The 19,115-nt window shown below is 37.9% G+C and overlaps 1 protein-coding gene across 1 annotated transcript in view; it reads left to right on the top strand.

Moving 5' to 3' along the window:
• IL23R (interleukin 23 receptor) overlaps positions 1–16,884 on the top strand; it is a 60,162-nt gene extending 43,278 nt beyond the window's left edge. Inside the window, exons 8-11 of the mRNA XM_046019315.1 lie at positions 7,895–7,984; positions 10,680–10,785; positions 13,193–13,283; positions 16,120–16,884. Of these exons, the coding sequence (XP_045875271.1) occupies positions 7,895–7,984; positions 10,680–10,785; positions 13,193–13,283; positions 16,120–16,773 (941 nt within the window). The 3' untranslated portion in view covers positions 16,774–16,884. The remainder of the gene's footprint in view (positions 1–7,894; positions 7,985–10,679; positions 10,786–13,192; positions 13,284–16,119) is intronic.
• The last annotated feature ends 2,231 nt before the right edge of the window (positions 16,885–19,115 follow it).

The raw sequence follows: 19,115 nt of genomic DNA, 5'->3' as shown, positions 1-19,115 counted from the left end.
CAGACAGAGATCACAAGTAGGCAGAGAGGCAGGCAGAGAGAGAGAGGAGGAAGCAGGCTCCCTGCTGAGCAGAGAGCCCGATGCGGGGCTCGATCCCAGGACTCTGGGATCATGACCTGAGCCGAAGGCAGAGGCTTTAACCCACTGAGCCACCGGGCGCCCCATAGTTAGGGGTTTCTGATTCATTCACATTTGAGATGTAAATGTAAGTAAATAAATGTAAATAAATGTATAGATTCATGGTTACTAAACCAGGTTAAACTGACACACAATGTTCCCTGATATACTACTCAGTTTAATCACCTGTATTTATTTAATCTTCTCTATGCCCTATTCCTAATAAAGAATCAGAGTTCTATAGAATAAAAAAATAATGCATAAGAGTTACAATCTCTGAGGTTCACAATATCCACTAATAAAGAATAAAGATTATGATTTTTCCATGAGGAAGTAATATTCTTCTATATTAGTTTCCTATTGCTGTTTTAACAAGTTATTACAAGCTTAAGTCACATACTACATGACTTTAAAACAATACAAATTTATTATTTTATAATTCTGGAGGTGGGAAATCCAAAATTGATATCACTGGGCCAAGGTCAAGATATCAGCAAAGCTACGTTCTTTCTGGAGGCTCTAGGAGAGAATCAGTTTCATTGCCTTTTCTAGATTCTAGAGGATGCCTTCATTCCTTGGCTTGTGGTCCTATCTTCCATCTTCAAAGTCAGAGCCACAGTATCGTCCATTCTCTTTCTCTCTGACCCTCCTGCCTTGTGCCTAGACCCTCCCACAGAATGTGATTTCATTCAGACCTATCCCTATAATCTAAGATAATTTCCCCATCTCAAGTCCCTTTTGAGTCCCCTCTCTCTATATAGAAATATATATAAGTCCCCTCTATATATATAGAAATATATATATGTTACATAAATTATATAATTTATATGCAAATATTATTTGTAAAAAAAATTAAAATATTAAATATTTGTTGTTTATATAAATATACTTATATGAATATTATATTTATTATATTATATATTTATAAATATTTATAACCACAGCAAATAATTACATATAAAATAGAGTTAAATATAAATATTGCAAATAAATATTTGCTATATCAATTATATAAATATATATATATAAACTCAAAGGCTCCAAGGATTGGGACAGGGACATTTTGAGGGGGTAGGGAGATCACTATTTGTCCTATCACATCTCACCTATCTACCTCACCACCTATTATTGCAATTTTTACAGTTATTGTGATTTGATGCCAGCAAAAAAACCAAATTGGTTCTTTTAAGCAGAAAAGGAACTATTGGAAAGATAGCTAGAAATCAATATGAAGGCTGGCAAAATGATCATAAGTAGGATACAAGGGACAGCAAGAGCCAGAACCGCAGCCAAAATTGCAGCCTAGGAAGAATCTGGTGAGGACCCTGCAGCTGGCACTGTGGTCATTGCCACTACCTGCCCTGCACCCTGTCTGGACTGCCCATGATGTTACTGTTACCAGACCCCGGGTATAGCTGCTGCTATAAGAAATTTCCTGGAGCTGAATGTTCTGTACCTGTGGAAGTATCTGAATGGGTAGGTTTAGGTCATCTGCTTGTAGCTACTTGTTGGCAATGGGCAGAGGGAGGCTTTGTTCCATCAAGGCTTCCACAGTGGGAAGCCTTACCAGCTTCTTACCTATTATAGGATGCCCACAAAGAAGTACGTCCTGGGGCTGGGTAACTAAAAAATGACAAATGTCCACTAGTCTATTCAGGCTCAGGAATTGGCACATTTGGCTATATGCTTGAGAGCAAGGTTGCACTTTTTTTTTTTAAGATTTTTATTTATTTATTTGACAGATCACAAGTAGACAAAGAGGCAGGCAGAGAGAGACAGAGAGAGAGTGGAGGAAGCAGGCTCCCCGCTGAGCAGAGAGCCCGATGCGGGGCCTGATCCAGGACCCTGAGATCATGACCTGAGCTGAAGGCAGAGGCTTAACCCACTGAGCCACCCAGGCGCCCAAGGTTGCACTTTTGAAGAATCTAAAACTACTGAGTAAGACTTGAAAGCTGCCCATTCCTGCACATAGAGTTTTGTCACACAATGACATCAGACCCATGCCTCTGTGTGTTCCATGTCACTTAAGAAAATTTTCTGGGTTTGCTGCTGCTTTTTACTTTTTTCTCTTCTTAATCTTTTCTTTAAACATGTGATCACGTTATATAGATTTCTCTTTCTTACCTCTTTCTTACCTTCTTCTTCTCTAAGTACTAAGGAAGTACTTAGAGCCTAGGATCATAAGCATGAAGATAATACTTGAATAGGTCCAGGCACACCCTCCTATCTGTAATACACAAGGATGACACTGTAACTCATGAAATGATTCATCGTTTGACTTGTTTTTCTAGGTGTGGTAATGAGTTTGTCCTGACATATCATTTTCCCTGGCCTGGGCTTCTGGTGCCTATTTGATAGGTCTGCCCATTGTCTTCTGCTTTGCCAACTGACTCAGACTAGTGTCAAAACCTTACCATTACTCTTAACCCAATAAGGTTGAATTCCAACCCTAGAACTAAACTGGCCTGGGAAAATAGCACATAAACACTGTGAAACAGCTGAGATTATTAGGAGATGAGAAAGAGAGAACCCAAAAGGAGATGTTTCTGTTTTAAGAAAAATAATTTGAAAAACACCCTTTGTGCCTCTGTGTCTTTTAATATGACACCTCTTTTATCTAGAAGCTACTGAAAGGAGGGTCTAGAAAAGTTATTGTGTCAGCTCTGGTCAAAGCCTTTAAAATACAGGCCTCAGGTAGCATGGCCTTGACACCAAGACTGGCAAAGGCGAAAGTAAATAAAGATTTATAAATGTCCATACCCTTTGGTCCAGTAATTCCACTAAAGAAATCTAGCCTTAGGAAATAAAGAGAGAGATGTCTGGGTGGCTCAGTTGGTTAAGCATCTGCCTTCTGCTCAGGTCTTGATCCCAGGGTCCTGGGACTGAGTCCCACATCGGCCTCCTTGCCCTTGCTTATCAGGGAATCTGCTTCTCCTTCTGCCTGCTGCTCCCCCACTTGTGCTCACTCTATACTCTCTCTCTCATAAATAAACAAATAAAATATTTTTTTAAAGGAAATAAGGGGCACCTGGGTGGCTCAGTGGGTTAAAGTCTCTGCCTTTGGCTCAGGTCATGATCCCAGGGTCCTGGGACTGAGCCCCACATCGGGCTCTCTGCTCAGCACGGAGCCTGCTTCCCCACCACCTCCCCAATGCCATTCTGCCTATTTGTGATTCTCTGTCAAATAAATAAATAAAATCTTAAAAAAAAAGGAAATGAGAGATATGGAAAAAATTTATGTACAATGATATTTACCCAAAAACTAATTATAATAGTAAGAATTTGGAAACAACCTGAAAGTCCAATAATAGCAATAGCTAATGCTTATTAAGCTTTTAATTTGCATAAGACACAGTACTAAGTACTTGATATGAACTATTCCATTAGATCTCAAGGGTGAAGTGCTGTTATTATCTCATTTTGTAAATGAAGACACAGAAGGGTTAAGCAGCTTACCCAGAGCCATGCAACTCCAGGTGGTGGAACCAGAATTTGAAGTGAGTTTTGTCTGAATCCAAAGATTCATTTGAAACCATCAAACTAGACAGTTTCTCAACAGGGTGATGACTGAATAAATACACAAACACAATATTAAATTGTTATTAGTATGACAGTTTTGAACACCTTTTAATAAAATGAGGAAATGTTCATGATGTAATATTGAAAGAAAGGAAAAAACAAGACACAACACTTAGCAAAGAGTGTGATCTATACTATGGTACAGAGATACACAAAAGATTATTCACAAATATTTTTTAAAAAATGATTACTTCTAGTCTGTGAACAAATATAAAGTTGTACTTTCTTCTCTATACTCTTCCATACTTTTTAAGCATCCTACAATTAGTGTGCCTTATATGTATAATCAAAGAAAATAGTTGGCTTCCAGGAGGAAATAACTGTAGGTTGGAAGATTCTAGGAATCAGTGCTACATGGGTGAGCTCAACCATAGCCTGCTGTGGTGGGGGCTGGAGTCCTACAAGGCCAAGCAGCTCTAACAAATAGCAGCCAGCCCCCAGAGGCGCAATGGCTAAGTCTCAGCTTGGGGGGGCCCTGCTGCAGGGCTGACTGAGCTGCCCCATCTACAGCCATCCTGCTGTGGAAGTAAGGTTATTAATTAATGGAGCCAGTGACCAGCAAAACTACGCATCAGGACTGGATGGGAATTTTCATTCTTTGACCTCTACCTAGGTGACTTCGGTTAAGTCATTTATCTTTTGTACACCTTTGTTTCTTCATCCATGAAATGAGGACAATAATATTTTCTGCCTGATTGGGTTGTTACAAGGATTAAATGAAAGAAAGCATGTAATGTCGAGGACATTACCTGGAGCATATTCAGTACTCAATTAATGGTCATCTAAAAAGAATAATAAAACACACCTTGCCCCACGGTATAGCCATAGAGTGAAAGGCTCAAGAGAAGATTTGGTATCATCCCTCGGAAACAGATGAAATGCATCATGACTAAAACCAAGCACTGTTGAGCATATTTGATTAAAATAGGCTGGCATTTGATATGGTACAGAATGTAGTTATGCTGTATGCTTCTAGTCTTATTCAAGAACAAGAGACTACATTTTTTGTTTAAAAAACCACTCTAACTCCCCTCTAAATTTTGTTTAAATGCACTTTGACAAGACTAATTCTAAAGTCAATACCAGTTTGTATAAGATTTGGGAGACAAACCATAAATGACTCTTAATCTCACAAAACAAACTGGGGGTTGCTGGGGAGAGGTGGGATTGGGAGAGGGGGAGCGGGCTATGGACATTGGGGAGGGGAGGCGAACCATAAGAGACTATGGACTCTGAAAAACAACCTGAGGGTTTTGAAGGGTCAGGGGTGGGAGGTTGGGGCAACCTGAGGGTTTTGAAGGGTCAGGGGTGGGAGGTTGGGGGAACAGGTGGTGGGTAATGGGGAGGGCACGTTTTGCATGGAGCACTGGGTGTTGTGCAAAAAGAATGAATACTGTTACACTGAAAAAATAAATAAAATGAAAAAAAATCATAAAAAAAAATTCTCACCAACTTAGAGATAATTTGAGTTTCTGAGTATACTCAGGTATGTGCTGGGAGGTTATAGCACCACAGATATTAAATTAACAATGAAAATATCATGGCATTTTTCTGGCACATTAGGCAACACACTCATGATTAGAGCTGATAGTCACAAATGTTTTTTTAGTTCTAAAGTTTCTCTATGTGTGTGTACATCATTCTGCGTTTTTGAACACTTTTCTGTGTCAAAATACTTGGAAATACTATAAAATGCTAACAGCAAATGGATTAAGGGGATAGGATTAGGTAGGTTCTTTTCCTCTCCCTTTTATTTTTCCTCTTACAGTTCTATTAAGGTTACTGCTTTTATAATGATAAATATTAGGTATGATTTAAAAGAATGACCTAGCCACATGGTGGCAGTATACCATGAAATTACACTATATACAGTTTAATTTCAGTCCTAGGCTTAAAAATTTGTCATTGCCTTTATTTCCTCTCTGACAATCTTGTTTATAAATTGTCTTACTTCAGATATCTGATTCTTTGTGAAATTACGCTCTGACAATTAATCATGTCTTAAAAGAATTTAAAAATGACTAATCTAATTTAAATTAAGGCACCTGGTTGATGTGAAACTATATTAACAAAAAGACTCTAAAGGATAATTGTGTTTATTCTCCCTATTAGGGCTAATAAATTCCTAGTTAGATATGTACATTATTTTTATGTAAAAAAAATTAATAACCGAAATTTGATTGCTAAATAATCACCTGTACTTTATACAACAGAATTAAATTAACCTGCATTAAAAGCCACAGCACCACATATACTTTTAAATAAAAATGCTAATTTTAAAATAATGAAAGTGAAAACAAAAATAATCTTGCAACATATGCTATAAACCCATGATCTTGCCAAGTTGAAAATTGCATTACATTTTAATGTAATATATCTGATCTTAAAATTTCAAAATCATGTAGATGCAGACTCCTGCTTGGGCTTCCCAAGATTGAACATCAGTCTACAAAATACTAATTTAGATGAATAAACCTGGCTGGTGACATTTGGGGCATAACCTTGCTCCCAGAGTTTGATGAAACCACATACTCGGGAACAAAAGAGACTTAGTGAAGCATTGAGAAACCAAAAAGAATTCCTGATTTGTCACAATTCACAGTGCAACATTTTCCTCTTTTTTTTTTTCCATTTTATTTATTTTTTCAGCGTAACAGTATTCATTCTTTTTGCACAACACCCAGTGCTCCATGCAAAACGTGCCCTCCCCATTACCCACCGCCTGTTCCCCCAACCTCCCACCCCTGACCCTTCAAAACCCTCAGGTTGTTTTTCAGAGTCCATAGTCTCTTATGGTTCGCCTCCCCTCCCCAATGTCCATAGCCCGCTCCCCCTCTCCCAATCCCACCTCCCCCCAGCAACCCCCAGTTTGTTTTGTGAGATTAAGAGTCATTTATGGTTTGTCTCCCTCCCAATCCCATCTTGTTTCATTTAGAGCGTATCATGCTTAGTGAAATAAGTCAATCGGAGAAAGACAACTATCATATGATCTCCCTGATATGAGGACATGGAGAAGCAACATTTTCCTCTTGATGTAGAGAAGACAGAATAAAAACACAGAAAAGAACTTTTGGCTCTTCTGATATTTTCACCTTCTAAAATTCCCTACCCATTGTTCTTAGAAAACTACTGAGCTTTTGCCTGCACCCAGGTCAAACTTTTTCAAAAATTTCCAAAGACCATAAGAACCTTTTTATTGAAACTCCATGATAGTTTTCTCAAAGAGAGCTGTTCTGGGCAATATAGCTTGTTATACAAGCCTGTGATATCATGGCAGCAGTTAAAGCTGCTTCAAATCATGATTCCTCCCTGGTCCCGCAAGTAATTCTTCAAAAAGAAAAATCTGAACACTGAAATCAGAATAACTAAATAAATAGGGCTTGAGGCACATTTGAGAATGCAGAGCTTAGCACCATTTTCAGGAATGTCTTCTGTCAGCTTGAAGAATAGTGTCCTTGAAGTCACCTCTGGGAGCTTTTAAATATCAGGAGGGAGGAGATGAGTAAGAAAACACCAGGACTCTTTTGGGTTCAGACTGAAAGCTAGTTAGCTGCCAAGGCTGCTCACCACACCCCGGTCAGAAGCTTTCATTAGCTGTGTCCTGACAGTCGTTATGACTAAACAGGGCTGGCCAGGATCTTTGCCAGTGGGAAAGGAGCAGAGGGAAGTCATTAATAGAATTCCACACCTGTGTTATAACCTCAAAGTGTCTGCTAATCAAAATTAGGCTTCTTCTATGGAGCCAAGATACTGTTCACCAACAGTATCTCAAAGATTGTGCAAAGGCAGAAATGACACATCTTGGAGGCTCTTCAGGAAACCTAAACTTTATTGCATCATCTATTGGAAGGAATCAAATAGAGATCAGTTATTGTGCATTTTTTTGGTCAGTGAATTAAGTAAAGCTCCTTGGTATTTGTTGCCTAGAAGCCTCATGAAATTAGAGGACACACCTTGAAGTTTTACAAACCCTAGGTAGTTTTTATTGTCTTTTCAGTGTTTCCTTCCTTAGGATTTGCCCAATTAAACAAAAAGGAGAAGAAAAGACACACATATTTGAAGGCCTTTGCTTTTATTCCACATTCAAGCCTATTAAAGTGTACTTTAGTCATCTCCAAACAAGTGAAGAACCCTTTTAGGAAACTGTGTAACCTAAATGCAAAATGTAAGAAGCTCACCCTATTTCATTTTATTGAAGTTCCCCAGGTCACACAGAAATCATTCCAACATGATACTCAGAATTCTGAGCATCTAACAGCTTCCATCTTTAAAGGACGTCTTACTTCTGGTAAGAAAATACTTGGGTTTTTGGCGAAAATACTACTTGGGTTTTACTTATCAGTCATTTGAATCTTCCAACTGAAAAATCATGTTTCAGGCATAAATTTCTTGATAATAAGATATGCCACATGTTTTCTATAGGGAAATAATAAGGATCCACTTAAAACTGAATTTAAAGAATGATTCAGGTGGACTTAGCCAGCCTTTGCTATGGGTTGGATACATTTTCATTTCAATGGGTGCTGGGACTCACGACCCCAAAACTCCTTCTTAAAAAACATTATTTGAGTGTCTACCATGTGCTAGGAGGTTGTATACACCATTTGTTCAATATTCAAAACAACCAGGTGAGAAAAGTATTATGTATCTATTTTATATGTGAGAAAACTGGAGCTCAGAGAGACTGAGGAACTTGTCCAAAGTCATACTAAGTGACAGACTAAAATTCAAATCCGGTTTTTCAAATCCTGAAGTCTGTGCTCTTTTTCTTGTACATACCAGTTCCTATTTCATTAGGATGACCCAGTATTTTCCTTTGATGATCTTACCTAAATGTTTTAGGCATAAAAAATTATGAGATCAGGTTGTGCAATGGACCAATATACCCTAAACAGAAATTTCAAATTGAAAAACTTTAGGCATAACTATTTCACCTCTGACCACTGGTACACCATTTATCTCCCTGCATAGAAATCTGGCAGGAATAGTATCAGAATTTTTGCAGGTTACATTGACATTCTTGAGACTTTCATTCATTTATTCAACAAATATTCATTAAGCAACTCCTATCTGCCAGTCACTGTTCTGGGTAGGGGGGAATCAGCAGTGAAAAAAAATGACCAAAGGCCCTGTCTTTATGGCTTCCATTTTGGACAGATGGGGAAAAAAAACAATAAACAGAACAACAACAAGAAAAGAGTCAGGTGGCAGTTAAGTATCATAAAGAAACATGAAAAAGGTGAGGCCACTCAGTGTGTATACACGTGAATCAAGTGCTTAGGCCCAGTAGAGATACCTAATTACAGATACCTACCCAGGTCGGCATCTTGATAGTTCTGTGGGAACTGTGGAGGCTAGGAGCTCCCTGCCGCCCTATTAGATAGGTATTATGATCTCTGTTTTACAGAAGAGGAATCGAGTTTCAGTGAGTTTATAATTTTGCCTTGAGGTTAGTGGGCTGGTAAGGGGAAGAGCCCAATGTGAATCCATGTATCTTCAGTGGCCTCTTAATCACTCTCCTGTATCCTTAGAACCCTAAGCCTGGCTGCCCAGCCCCATGTTATTGTGGGAATTCTCTATTCTCTCCCAGGCACTAATGCTTAAAGATACGTGGCAACATTAGTTGCGTGAAATCTTCAGCAATAGAGTTTTAGTCCTAGAAAAACACTCATTCCATATCTCCCTTGGGTCTTTGGAGGGTGCAAGTTGTTGTTGTTGCTTTTTAAGACTTATTTATTTGTAAGAGAGAGAGAGAGAGCAGGCACACATGTGAGCTGGGGGAAGGGCAGAGGAAGAGAGAAAGAATCCTCAAACTGACTCCTCACTGAGCAGGGAGCCCACTGCACGGGGCCCAACATGGGTTGGTCCCAGAGCTCAGTCCCAAGATCCAGAGATCATAACCTGAGCCAAAGTCAGATGCTTAACTGACTGAGGCCCAGAGCCCCCTCACCCCACCCCTAGGACTTTGTAGTAAACTAGCTACACTGGCCTGGCCCCTGCCCACCAGCTAGCTTTGAGAGAGGGACCAGGCAGCCTGGAGAACCCCAGGTGCATGTCGGTGCAGCTGAGAAATACCGAGGGCAGGGCTAGTGAAGTGTCTGCCACATTGTAAGTATCTGGTACATATTTGCTAAAGGGAATGAGGAAAGAAGGAATGAGGATGGAAAGGCAGCCAGTATCTGTCATCACTCAGAACAAACTTCAGTCTGATAGTCATGTCTCAGTGATAGTCTATATTTGAAAATAGAAAATGGGATTTATTTCATGTACTAGGGAGAAAATGTGAAGAGCCTAGTACGTAACACGTGTTGAATATATCATATTATTTATCTAAAGATTTGGGATGATTAATTGATGCTTCAAAATGCAAGAAAAGCATTGTTTTTAAGATAAAATGTGAGTGCAAGATATATAGCAACTTGAAAATCTTTCTTATATATTGTTTTAAGTAGAGCAAATGTCCTTCCTCAGCAGAAAAAAATTCATGAACAATAAATTTTGAAGAATGGTGACAACTTCTACATAACTTTTGTCTTGCTCTAAAGGTTAAAAAGAAAACCCAATAAACCTCAATTGTGATTCTGGCCAGCTTTAGACTCTGTTACCAGCAAATGGGAATTCTCACTTGTGTCAGACAAACCAAATGAGGTTCATCACTAAACCCTTTTATATAAAATATGCATGCACAAGCTCAGAAAAAAAAATGTCTAATGCTGACCACATTTGCCAGAGATGCACTTCTAGAAACCCACTGATACCAGATACATGCAGCCTAATTTTCTCGGAAAAAAAAGGTATTGTCGTGCAGTTTGGAAGGAAAGTCACGGTACACACAGCCCAGTTAATTTAAAGTTAATTTTGTTCTCCCCTTCCCTTTTTCCTTTGAGATCAATGACTTTTGCTTTGCACAGAGTAGAGAGGACAATGATTCTGACATCCCACAGACACTAATGCTTAGCTAAAGTTATTTTTCTTTCTTTCAGACAACCGGCAACGAGACACAGGACTTTTATCAGGAATGGTTTTCTTTGCTGTTATGTTGTCATTTCTTTCTTTGATTGGAATATTTAACAGATCACTCCGAACTGGGTAGGTTTCTGTAGAATTTCTATTTTCTGATTTAGACTACGTATAGCAAACCTAGTCATTTCAGTTATTTACTAGGAAAACCCATCAATGTTTTTAATCAGAGAAAGAAAAAAATAAAAGGAGCAGTGTGGAATGATTACCGACCCATGCCAAACTCTTAATACATGTCATTCGTTTAATCCTTGTGATGACCTTGCCAGGAAAACCCGAAGACTTACTTTACATATTACTTACTTTAAGCTTCAGGAGGTTAAGTGGTCAGCCCAAGGTCATTAAGCATTAAGCCAAGAAAAGCCCAGACCCGGCTGACATCACAACCCACGTTCTCTCTGTTGCTACATAGCCTGCTCACTGTGCCTGGACTCTTTAAAGTGGTTAGGTGAAAATCTACCTCAAATCCTACCCAAACAAATCCTCTGAATCAGTCTGAGTAGCAGTGTGGCAATATTTGAATTCATCACTCTGATACCAATTGTGCTGGTGTGCTAGCATCCAGCTACCATGCCCATTCTTGACCTCCTTCAATCACTGTTTTCCAGAATGGAATCAGTAAAATGAAACTTTGAGGAAAGCAAAGCCTTCAATTTTCTAAATTTTACTAGATGCATGGAGTATTTCTAATCTGTGAATAGACTAGAGCTGTTTGATGTGGCAGTCTCCCTGTATAGCTAATGATGCACAAATTTTAACCATACCAATGTTCTTTGCCTAACTGGCACTGGGTTTCTCTTTCTTGCCATCACTTGCTTCATGAGATAATCTTTCTTTCTTTTAAATTAATAATCAAAAGGCAGTAATAAAATTTAGAAGGAGCTATTCTAAGTGAGGTTAACTTCTGATATTTTTTTAATTTACGTAGGCTTTTCCTCAGAGGTTAGTAATATTTCAAATTTTTAATTACCCACTAATAAATATACCCTTGATACCATTACAAGGTGTGTAAACTAATAGAAAGGTTTGTTTTAGGTTGTTTTAAAAACATACTTGATTATAAAGCCCCCAGAAACATCTTAATGTTTGAACTTGTATAACATAAAAATATTAATATTTGTTATTGTCCAAAGATACTGTGAAACTTTAAATAACATTGTTTGTTATTAATAACATAAAAATTAATTTCCAGTTGGCAAGATAAGTAAGAAAATAGAATAATTCTTTGCTCATTTAATTATTTAAGTAAATATTCCTTTTAAAAAGATAAATGAGATCATTTTAATACAACTCTTTAATATATAAGCAGACACTCTTATTTACTATAACTACACAATACTTACAGAAGCCTTACTTCAAAACAAAACTGGAAAACATTTTAAACTGAAACCAAAAATGAGTGTGTGTGTGTGTATATATATATATCACACACACACACACATATATATGTGTGTGTGTGTGATATAGTAGATATATATGTATAGATTTGTGATATCTATGTAGATATATAGATCTAAATGTTCTCACTGTATTGGCATGCTGTATAAAAATTTTCTGTAATAAAGTTCAAGGTCAAATTGAGAGATCAAAGTTCATTCGGCATTTTGGTTGTTATTCAGTAAGTCCTTAGAAAACTTGCTTAAACAGATAAACAAGTCTGATCTGTTGCTAACAGATACTTTGTTTACAGGTAAAAATGCACCAGAGATCAGTTTAGTCTAAGTTCCTATTGCAACCTCTGCTCAAATCGATTTGTACTATAAAATGCAGAAAGTGCTTCTTTCTGCAGTGCCCAGGGTAGCTTGGGGAAGAAGTGGGGTGTTCACAACTTCTACCTTTCCTTTGCATCACCCCACCCCAGTGGTCCTTAATAAACACACAACCTAAGTAAAAATCAATATTCTCACTGTACCATACAACTGCAAGACAACTTCTTCAGCATCCTACTCTATCCACATAAACAACATTTGGAGCCAGCACTACCACCTCGACCCTCTTTGGAAACAGGACAAATTCAGAATTAGAGGAGCTAGAACTATACCAGTTTATTATACATCATTCTCTTTTTCAATATTTTTCTGTGGCTATGGTCAGCTTGGAAAGCTCTACAAAATATCCCTAATATTTTCCAATCCTTTCTACACTGATATCTGCTTATAATGGTTAGCCATGTTGCACGTGCATATAGTTTTACTTCCAGGGTGGTTCTCCCACTCAACTTGAATCTAGTGTGAGTATTTTGAAATGTTCTGGCTCATTAGGAAAAAAAGCAGAACAATAGAGAGAGGAGGAAATCTGAAAAGATACTGAATCAACTTCCCACTTAACTTACTCAAGTAGGAGATGGAAATCTGCATCAGGAAGCTTAAACTTTATTATGCATTCCATTCCATGTGATTTCCTGGCCTCCTACGTGATTGCCTGCACCAATCTTTAAGTAAAATGCTTTTTCTAATGTGTCATTTTTATTTCCTAGGATTAAAAGAAGAATCTTATTGCTAATACCAAAGTGGCTTCATGAAGATATACCCAATATGGAAAACAGTAATATTGTAAAAATGCTACAGGTAACAAAACACCATCAAATAAAAACCAAGTGGCGGCTTAGACTAAGAGTGCAATCCAATAATTAGAATAGAACTTCTGTTCTGATAAATAAATGTGTGTACATTTTAGCATAATTGTATAAACATATGTCAAAACAGAATTATACATATTTCAAGTTATACTTAAGGGAGATGAGGGGTTTAAGTTAGGGGAAGGAAAGAGAGAAGGAAGAAAGAATGCTTTTCAAAAGAGAAAAGGGAAGAGGAAGCTTGTGGGCCAGGTGTCAGTCACCTTGTGGCCAATAGTTGATAGATCACTTCGGGGATAGAAGGAGAAAGGCAGAAAAGCTCAGTGAAATGAGGCTCAAAAACAAAAAGAGTCTTCTGTTTCACATGAGATTGGAGAAGCAGGTGAGATCAGCTTCACTCCTGACGTCCAATGGATTTGAGAAAATAAAGTGAGAGGACTGTGGAAGATAATGTCACCAGGGCTGGGCCAGGTTTCCACTTCAAAAAGAACAGGAAACTGTGCGGGGAAGACTCAGAGACTATAAGGGACTTTGCCAGTTATGGAGGAACTGCTACTGATAATGGAGGAGGGAAAAGATTCTGCTATGTGTGCTCCTTCTACTTTTTGGCAGTCTGGTTTCACCAATAAGGGTCTCAAAACCCAGCCGATGGGACAGATATATCATCCAAGCATTGCAGTGCTCTGATATAAGTGCAGTGACAGAAATGAGACCAAACATGATGGGAGTATTCAAGAAGCATATGGAAAGATGAGAAGGAGTTGCTTAGGAGAAACAGAAAACATTCAAAATACAGAGGACAGCATGAGAAAAAGCACAGAATGAGAAAAGCTTGTTAGGTTGCTTTATTGAAAAGCTTGATAGGCATGGTTGGTATATTGCTGGAATGGTGACTAGGATCAGATCATAGAAGGTCCATAGAAGACCATAGAAGACTAGGATCAGATCACAGAACTCATATCTGCATGCAGGGAACAACAATAGCTTCAGAGGGACATGAGTCAGAAGCATATTTATACTAAATTGGTCAGGCTTAAAAGGGACTACTTACAAAGAAAGAAGGACTATCGGTCAAACAAGACTGTGAAGAAGAGAGGAGGGGATGGTCTAAAGGGATGAGGTGAAAAGGTTCACCCTAGGCAGAAGGGAGGATTTCTATCTCTGGATACTTGAAGCTGAGAAAGTGTGTACACACAGCTGATTTTGAAGGAGATAATATTGCCTACTAATAGTGGAGGAGTGATCTAGAACAACTGAACTCACATATGTGATGAAGTACATAGTTAACAAATAACTGAAGGACAAGCATATATTCATCAAACTATAGATAATAAATACTGTAATCCTGTTTTTCTTTCCACTAGGTAGTTCTTATTCCTCCACTAATTATTATCCAAGGGAACTGGGGATTTTCTGAGGCTCAGAGAACTGTCCCTGACCTTGTTGTGGTCAGATCCTCTTCTTCCATTATTATCTTCACTCTGGAATGGTCCCTTTTGCTCTTCCATGTCCTTCATTACAGTTTGACTCCCCCACATCACTCAGCTGCCAGCCAGAAGAAAAAACCTCCTTCTACAGAACATAGCCACCTTGTATTCTTTGTTTCTTATAACATGCCTAGTTTCAGTGATGTTCAAAAACATGTCTGCCCTTCCCAACCCAAACCTGGCATGCTCCCTAGGAGGTTGAATCTGAAGAAAATTTGAATGACACTTCATGCTGCTTTATTCAAAGTCTTTTTTTTGCCAAACTTTCTTCCCATTCTGGGCTACTGGAATTAGAAACAAACCTTCAGATGAAGTTTTGTTTTCTGCCCGAAGACTAAGGGGTAGTGTTCTAGTAGACTGCTATAACAGAACACCATAGACTGGATGGCTTAAACAACAAACTTATTTCTCACAGTCCTGGAGGTGCTGAGTCCAAGATTAAGGCACTGGCAGGCAGAGTTCCTGGTGAAAGCTCTCCTGAAGAGGGCCACCATCTTGCAGTATCCTCACAGGGCAGAAGGAGAGATAACAATCCCATGTCTTCTTATAAGGGCACTAATTCTATTCATGAGAATTCCACACTCGTGACCTAATTACCCAACAAAGGCCCCACCACTTAATATCATCACAGTAGGGATTAGAACTTCAACATATAAATTCTGGAGGAACACGAACATTCAGTCCATAGCAAGTGGCTGTAATTTTATAACAGCATTTGTTGGGAGTTATTTGCCTTAGGAAGCCAGCCATTAGCTCTGAGGCCTCAAGTCATTTTCTTACCCAGAAAAGTCATCAGGATTTTATACAAATAAAACCCCTCTTCACTGACCTTCCTGTTCATGTCTGAGTTGTGAATAGCTGCATACCTTTAGAACTTCAGCACAAAGCATTTATTATTACATTATTTGAAAATAGAAGCAAAACAGGATTCTCCCACTTTCCTTTCTTTTATTTAAGCAATGAGGTATTTTCTTGTAGTAATGCTCCATGATATTCAGAAATATTCCAATATATTAAACTTCCAAATATTAAAAGGTACTGAAATAATATGCAAGTTAATATGCAAGATCCATTTTTCTCTTTAAAATTTTTAAACCAAGACATGTGCTTTAAACAGGGATTTTATTATTCCTTTCTTTAGTATCCTTGTGGGAGAATTTAATAAAGACTTGGAGTTGAGGAGGGTAACAAAAGGAGGAAACTGTATGGGAGGAGAAACAATATCAGAAGAGGGAGGGGAAAGGAAAGCTGAAGGAAAGCAGAATTCCAGTTCTTACTTAATTATCCAGTTAGCTCCTTTAAATGTCTTTTGTAAAATAAAAATAAAATCTTTCTTTCTAGGAAAAAAGTGAATTTATGAATAATAATTCCAGCGAGCAGGTCCTATATGCTGATCCGGTGATTACAGAGATAGAAATCTTTCTCCCAGAAGAACACAAGCCCAAGGACTACAAGACAGAAAGGAAAACAGAATCCCTGGAGGCCAGAGACTGCCTGCAGAAGTCACTACTCACCAACACTACAGCTGTGTATATTCCTGGTCTCAGCACTGGGTATAAACCCCAGATTTCAAATTTTCTCACTCGGGGAAACCATCTCAGCAAAAATGATGACGCATCTTCATCAACTCTCAAACCAATGGCTGATTCCTTAGACCTGAGGGAAAATGCCAGATTTAAAAAATACCCTAATTTTGCTTTTTCTGTCTCAAGTATGAATTCGCTAAGCAACACACTATTTTTTGAAGAATTAAGCCTCATTTTAAATCAAGGAGAATGCAGCCCTCTGGACATGCAAAACTCAGTTGAGGGAGAAACTACCATGCTTTTAGAAAATGCTTCACCCAATGAAATTATTCCAGAACAGACCCTGTTGCCCGATGAATTTGTTTCCTGTTTGGGGGTTATGAATGAGGAATTGCCATCTATTAATTCTTATTTTCCACAAAATATTTTGGAAAACCACTTCAATACGATTTCACTCTTGGAAAAGTAGAGCTGTGTAGTCAAAGTGAATATGGGAAAGCTGCCTTGCAATCTGAAGTTGGATCATCTCCTCTTCAACCTAAGTTTAATTCTGACCTATTTTTTTAAATTTAGAGGGTTAAGTTCCAAAGATGGAATATACTGTGTAGTCACAAAGGAAGCACCAATATTAGGTACACCTTCTGTATTTTTTTAGAAGTATCAACAATTATATTGTTTTTATTTCCCCTCATTGCAAGGCATAGAACAGATCTCTCTGTTGTACAAAGGATAAATACTACAAGATATGTGGTGGTGAAATAAATGTTGGAAACATTAGTGTTTGTTTGCAAGGGGAGAAGCAAGTTTAATTTTTCTTTTATGGCTTAAAATTCTCTTGAGTGATAAAAATATAGTCCCAAAAACAAAATAAGAATAGAATCAGAGGAGCATTAATTAGCATGTTTGTTTTATGATTTTTTTTCTACTACTTTCTATGCAGGTATTAGGGATTTGATGTTTCTTTATTTTGATTTTGGACTAAGAGAGTGATAAAACAATGATGTGAGGACATCATGAAACTGCTGTCTTCATTCAGGTTAAGTGTGATGGCACTGTTGTCTTGTGGTGTAGCTGGTGAATTAATTACACTATGGCAGAACTGAAGTAGCAGATGCATTATCAGCAAGGTGTAATTATTCCTTTTGTAATGAACTGTGTATTAGATATATGTCAGGCAATTATTGTTAAAACCCATATTTATCCAAATCTGGGATGGCAATACTTGTTATGCCTTCCATTGCCCCATATTCCATGTCTCCTACAGACATCACTAACTGATCACCACACACCTTTCTGCTAAGCCTTAAGGTGACCTCAGAATCCTCTCAACATGGTGCTCCTGACAGCTATACTCAATAAGGTCTAGGACTGGAGGTGAACTTTATCACCCACCCAGGTCAATACTGAGAGACAGATCATCTTAAAATATGAAATGTATATTTTCAGCTGAAAAATGGTACTCAGCAAACTTCTCTACTTTTTAAAATTTTTTTAGAGTGTGAGCAGAGTGGGGAGGGACAGAAAGAGAGAGACAATCCCAAGTGACTTCACACTCAACAGAGCCCAGTATCAGGCTCAATCTCATGACCCTGAGATCATAACCTGTACCAAAATCAAGAGTTGGTCACTTAACAAATTGAGCCACCCTCGCATCCTGAGACTTCTCTATTCTGATTAATTTTTATGGTCCAGGGAAAAATTTTTCTAATGATCAGAATAATTTGAAAATAGGGTAGATTATCCACTGAATTTCTCTTTTTCTTTTGAACAGTTATCAACAATAATAATTCATATTCAGATTAATTAGATTTTATTATAATAAATTGAGCAGTTAATTTAAAAAGGACCAGTTGCCTACTGTGTGTTAAGTACATGAACAAGCTATTTTGTTTTGTTTTGGCTTTTTTTTTTCAAAATTAAAAAAAAGGGGGCGCCTTGGTGGCTCAGTGGGTTAAAGACTCTGCCTTCAGCTCAGGTCATGATCCCAGGGTCCTGGGATCAAGCCCTGCATCGGGCTCTCTGCTCAGCAGGGAGTCTGCTTCCTCCTCTCTGCCTGCCTCTCTGCCTACTTGTAATCTCTGTCAAATAAATTTAAAAACAAACAAACAAACTTTAAATTAAAAACAAAAATCCAAATGCCATTTTGTTGTCATTAAGTGTCCCCATGAGGAAGATGACCATACACCCTGGTTTATGCTGATTTGTGGTCTTTTGCCCCAGTGCTCTTTATGACCAGTGTACCCTTTCACTCTTAGAAGCATCCCATTTGGATGATAAATCATATGGTTGTTCTTTCTATGAAGACTTTAATGCCCAGCATATAAGCAATTTCTTATAATTCACTTTTTTTTGCATTGACAATCTTTATTTTACTTTATATCATGTACTAAAGCCATTTGATCCAAAATTGAACATTACTATTCGCAGTGTAAAAAACATATCCCTTATTATGAATTTCTATTCTGTTTGTCCTAAAATCTGTATATATTTGTTGTACTTTACATATTCTAAAAGGAGTATATTTCATTCCACTAATGAAATGCTAATATTAAGCATGACCTGTAAATGATCATATGCCTTTCCTTTATTCTTCTTTGAAGGGAGAATATAATGAAGCAAAAATGCAGGAAGTACATGGGATAAAAATAGCTCAAGACAGAGACAAATCTTTGATGTCTACCAACTTGATGAAGATATCTGTTTACATATGAAGAATATTTTCATAGTGTATTTCAGTATAATTGTAATCTGCCACACATCAAAAAAGCTATTGTCAAGCTTAAGAGACTGCAGCATTATTTGATCTACATA

The sequence above is a fragment of the Meles meles genome, chromosome 1, assembly GCF_922984935.1.
Source record: "Meles meles chromosome 1, mMelMel3.1 paternal haplotype, whole genome shotgun sequence".
In the NCBI taxonomy this organism is placed as follows: Eukaryota; Metazoa; Chordata; class Mammalia; order Carnivora; family Mustelidae; genus Meles; species Meles meles.
This window is presented reverse-complemented; position numbering and strand designations above follow the sequence as displayed.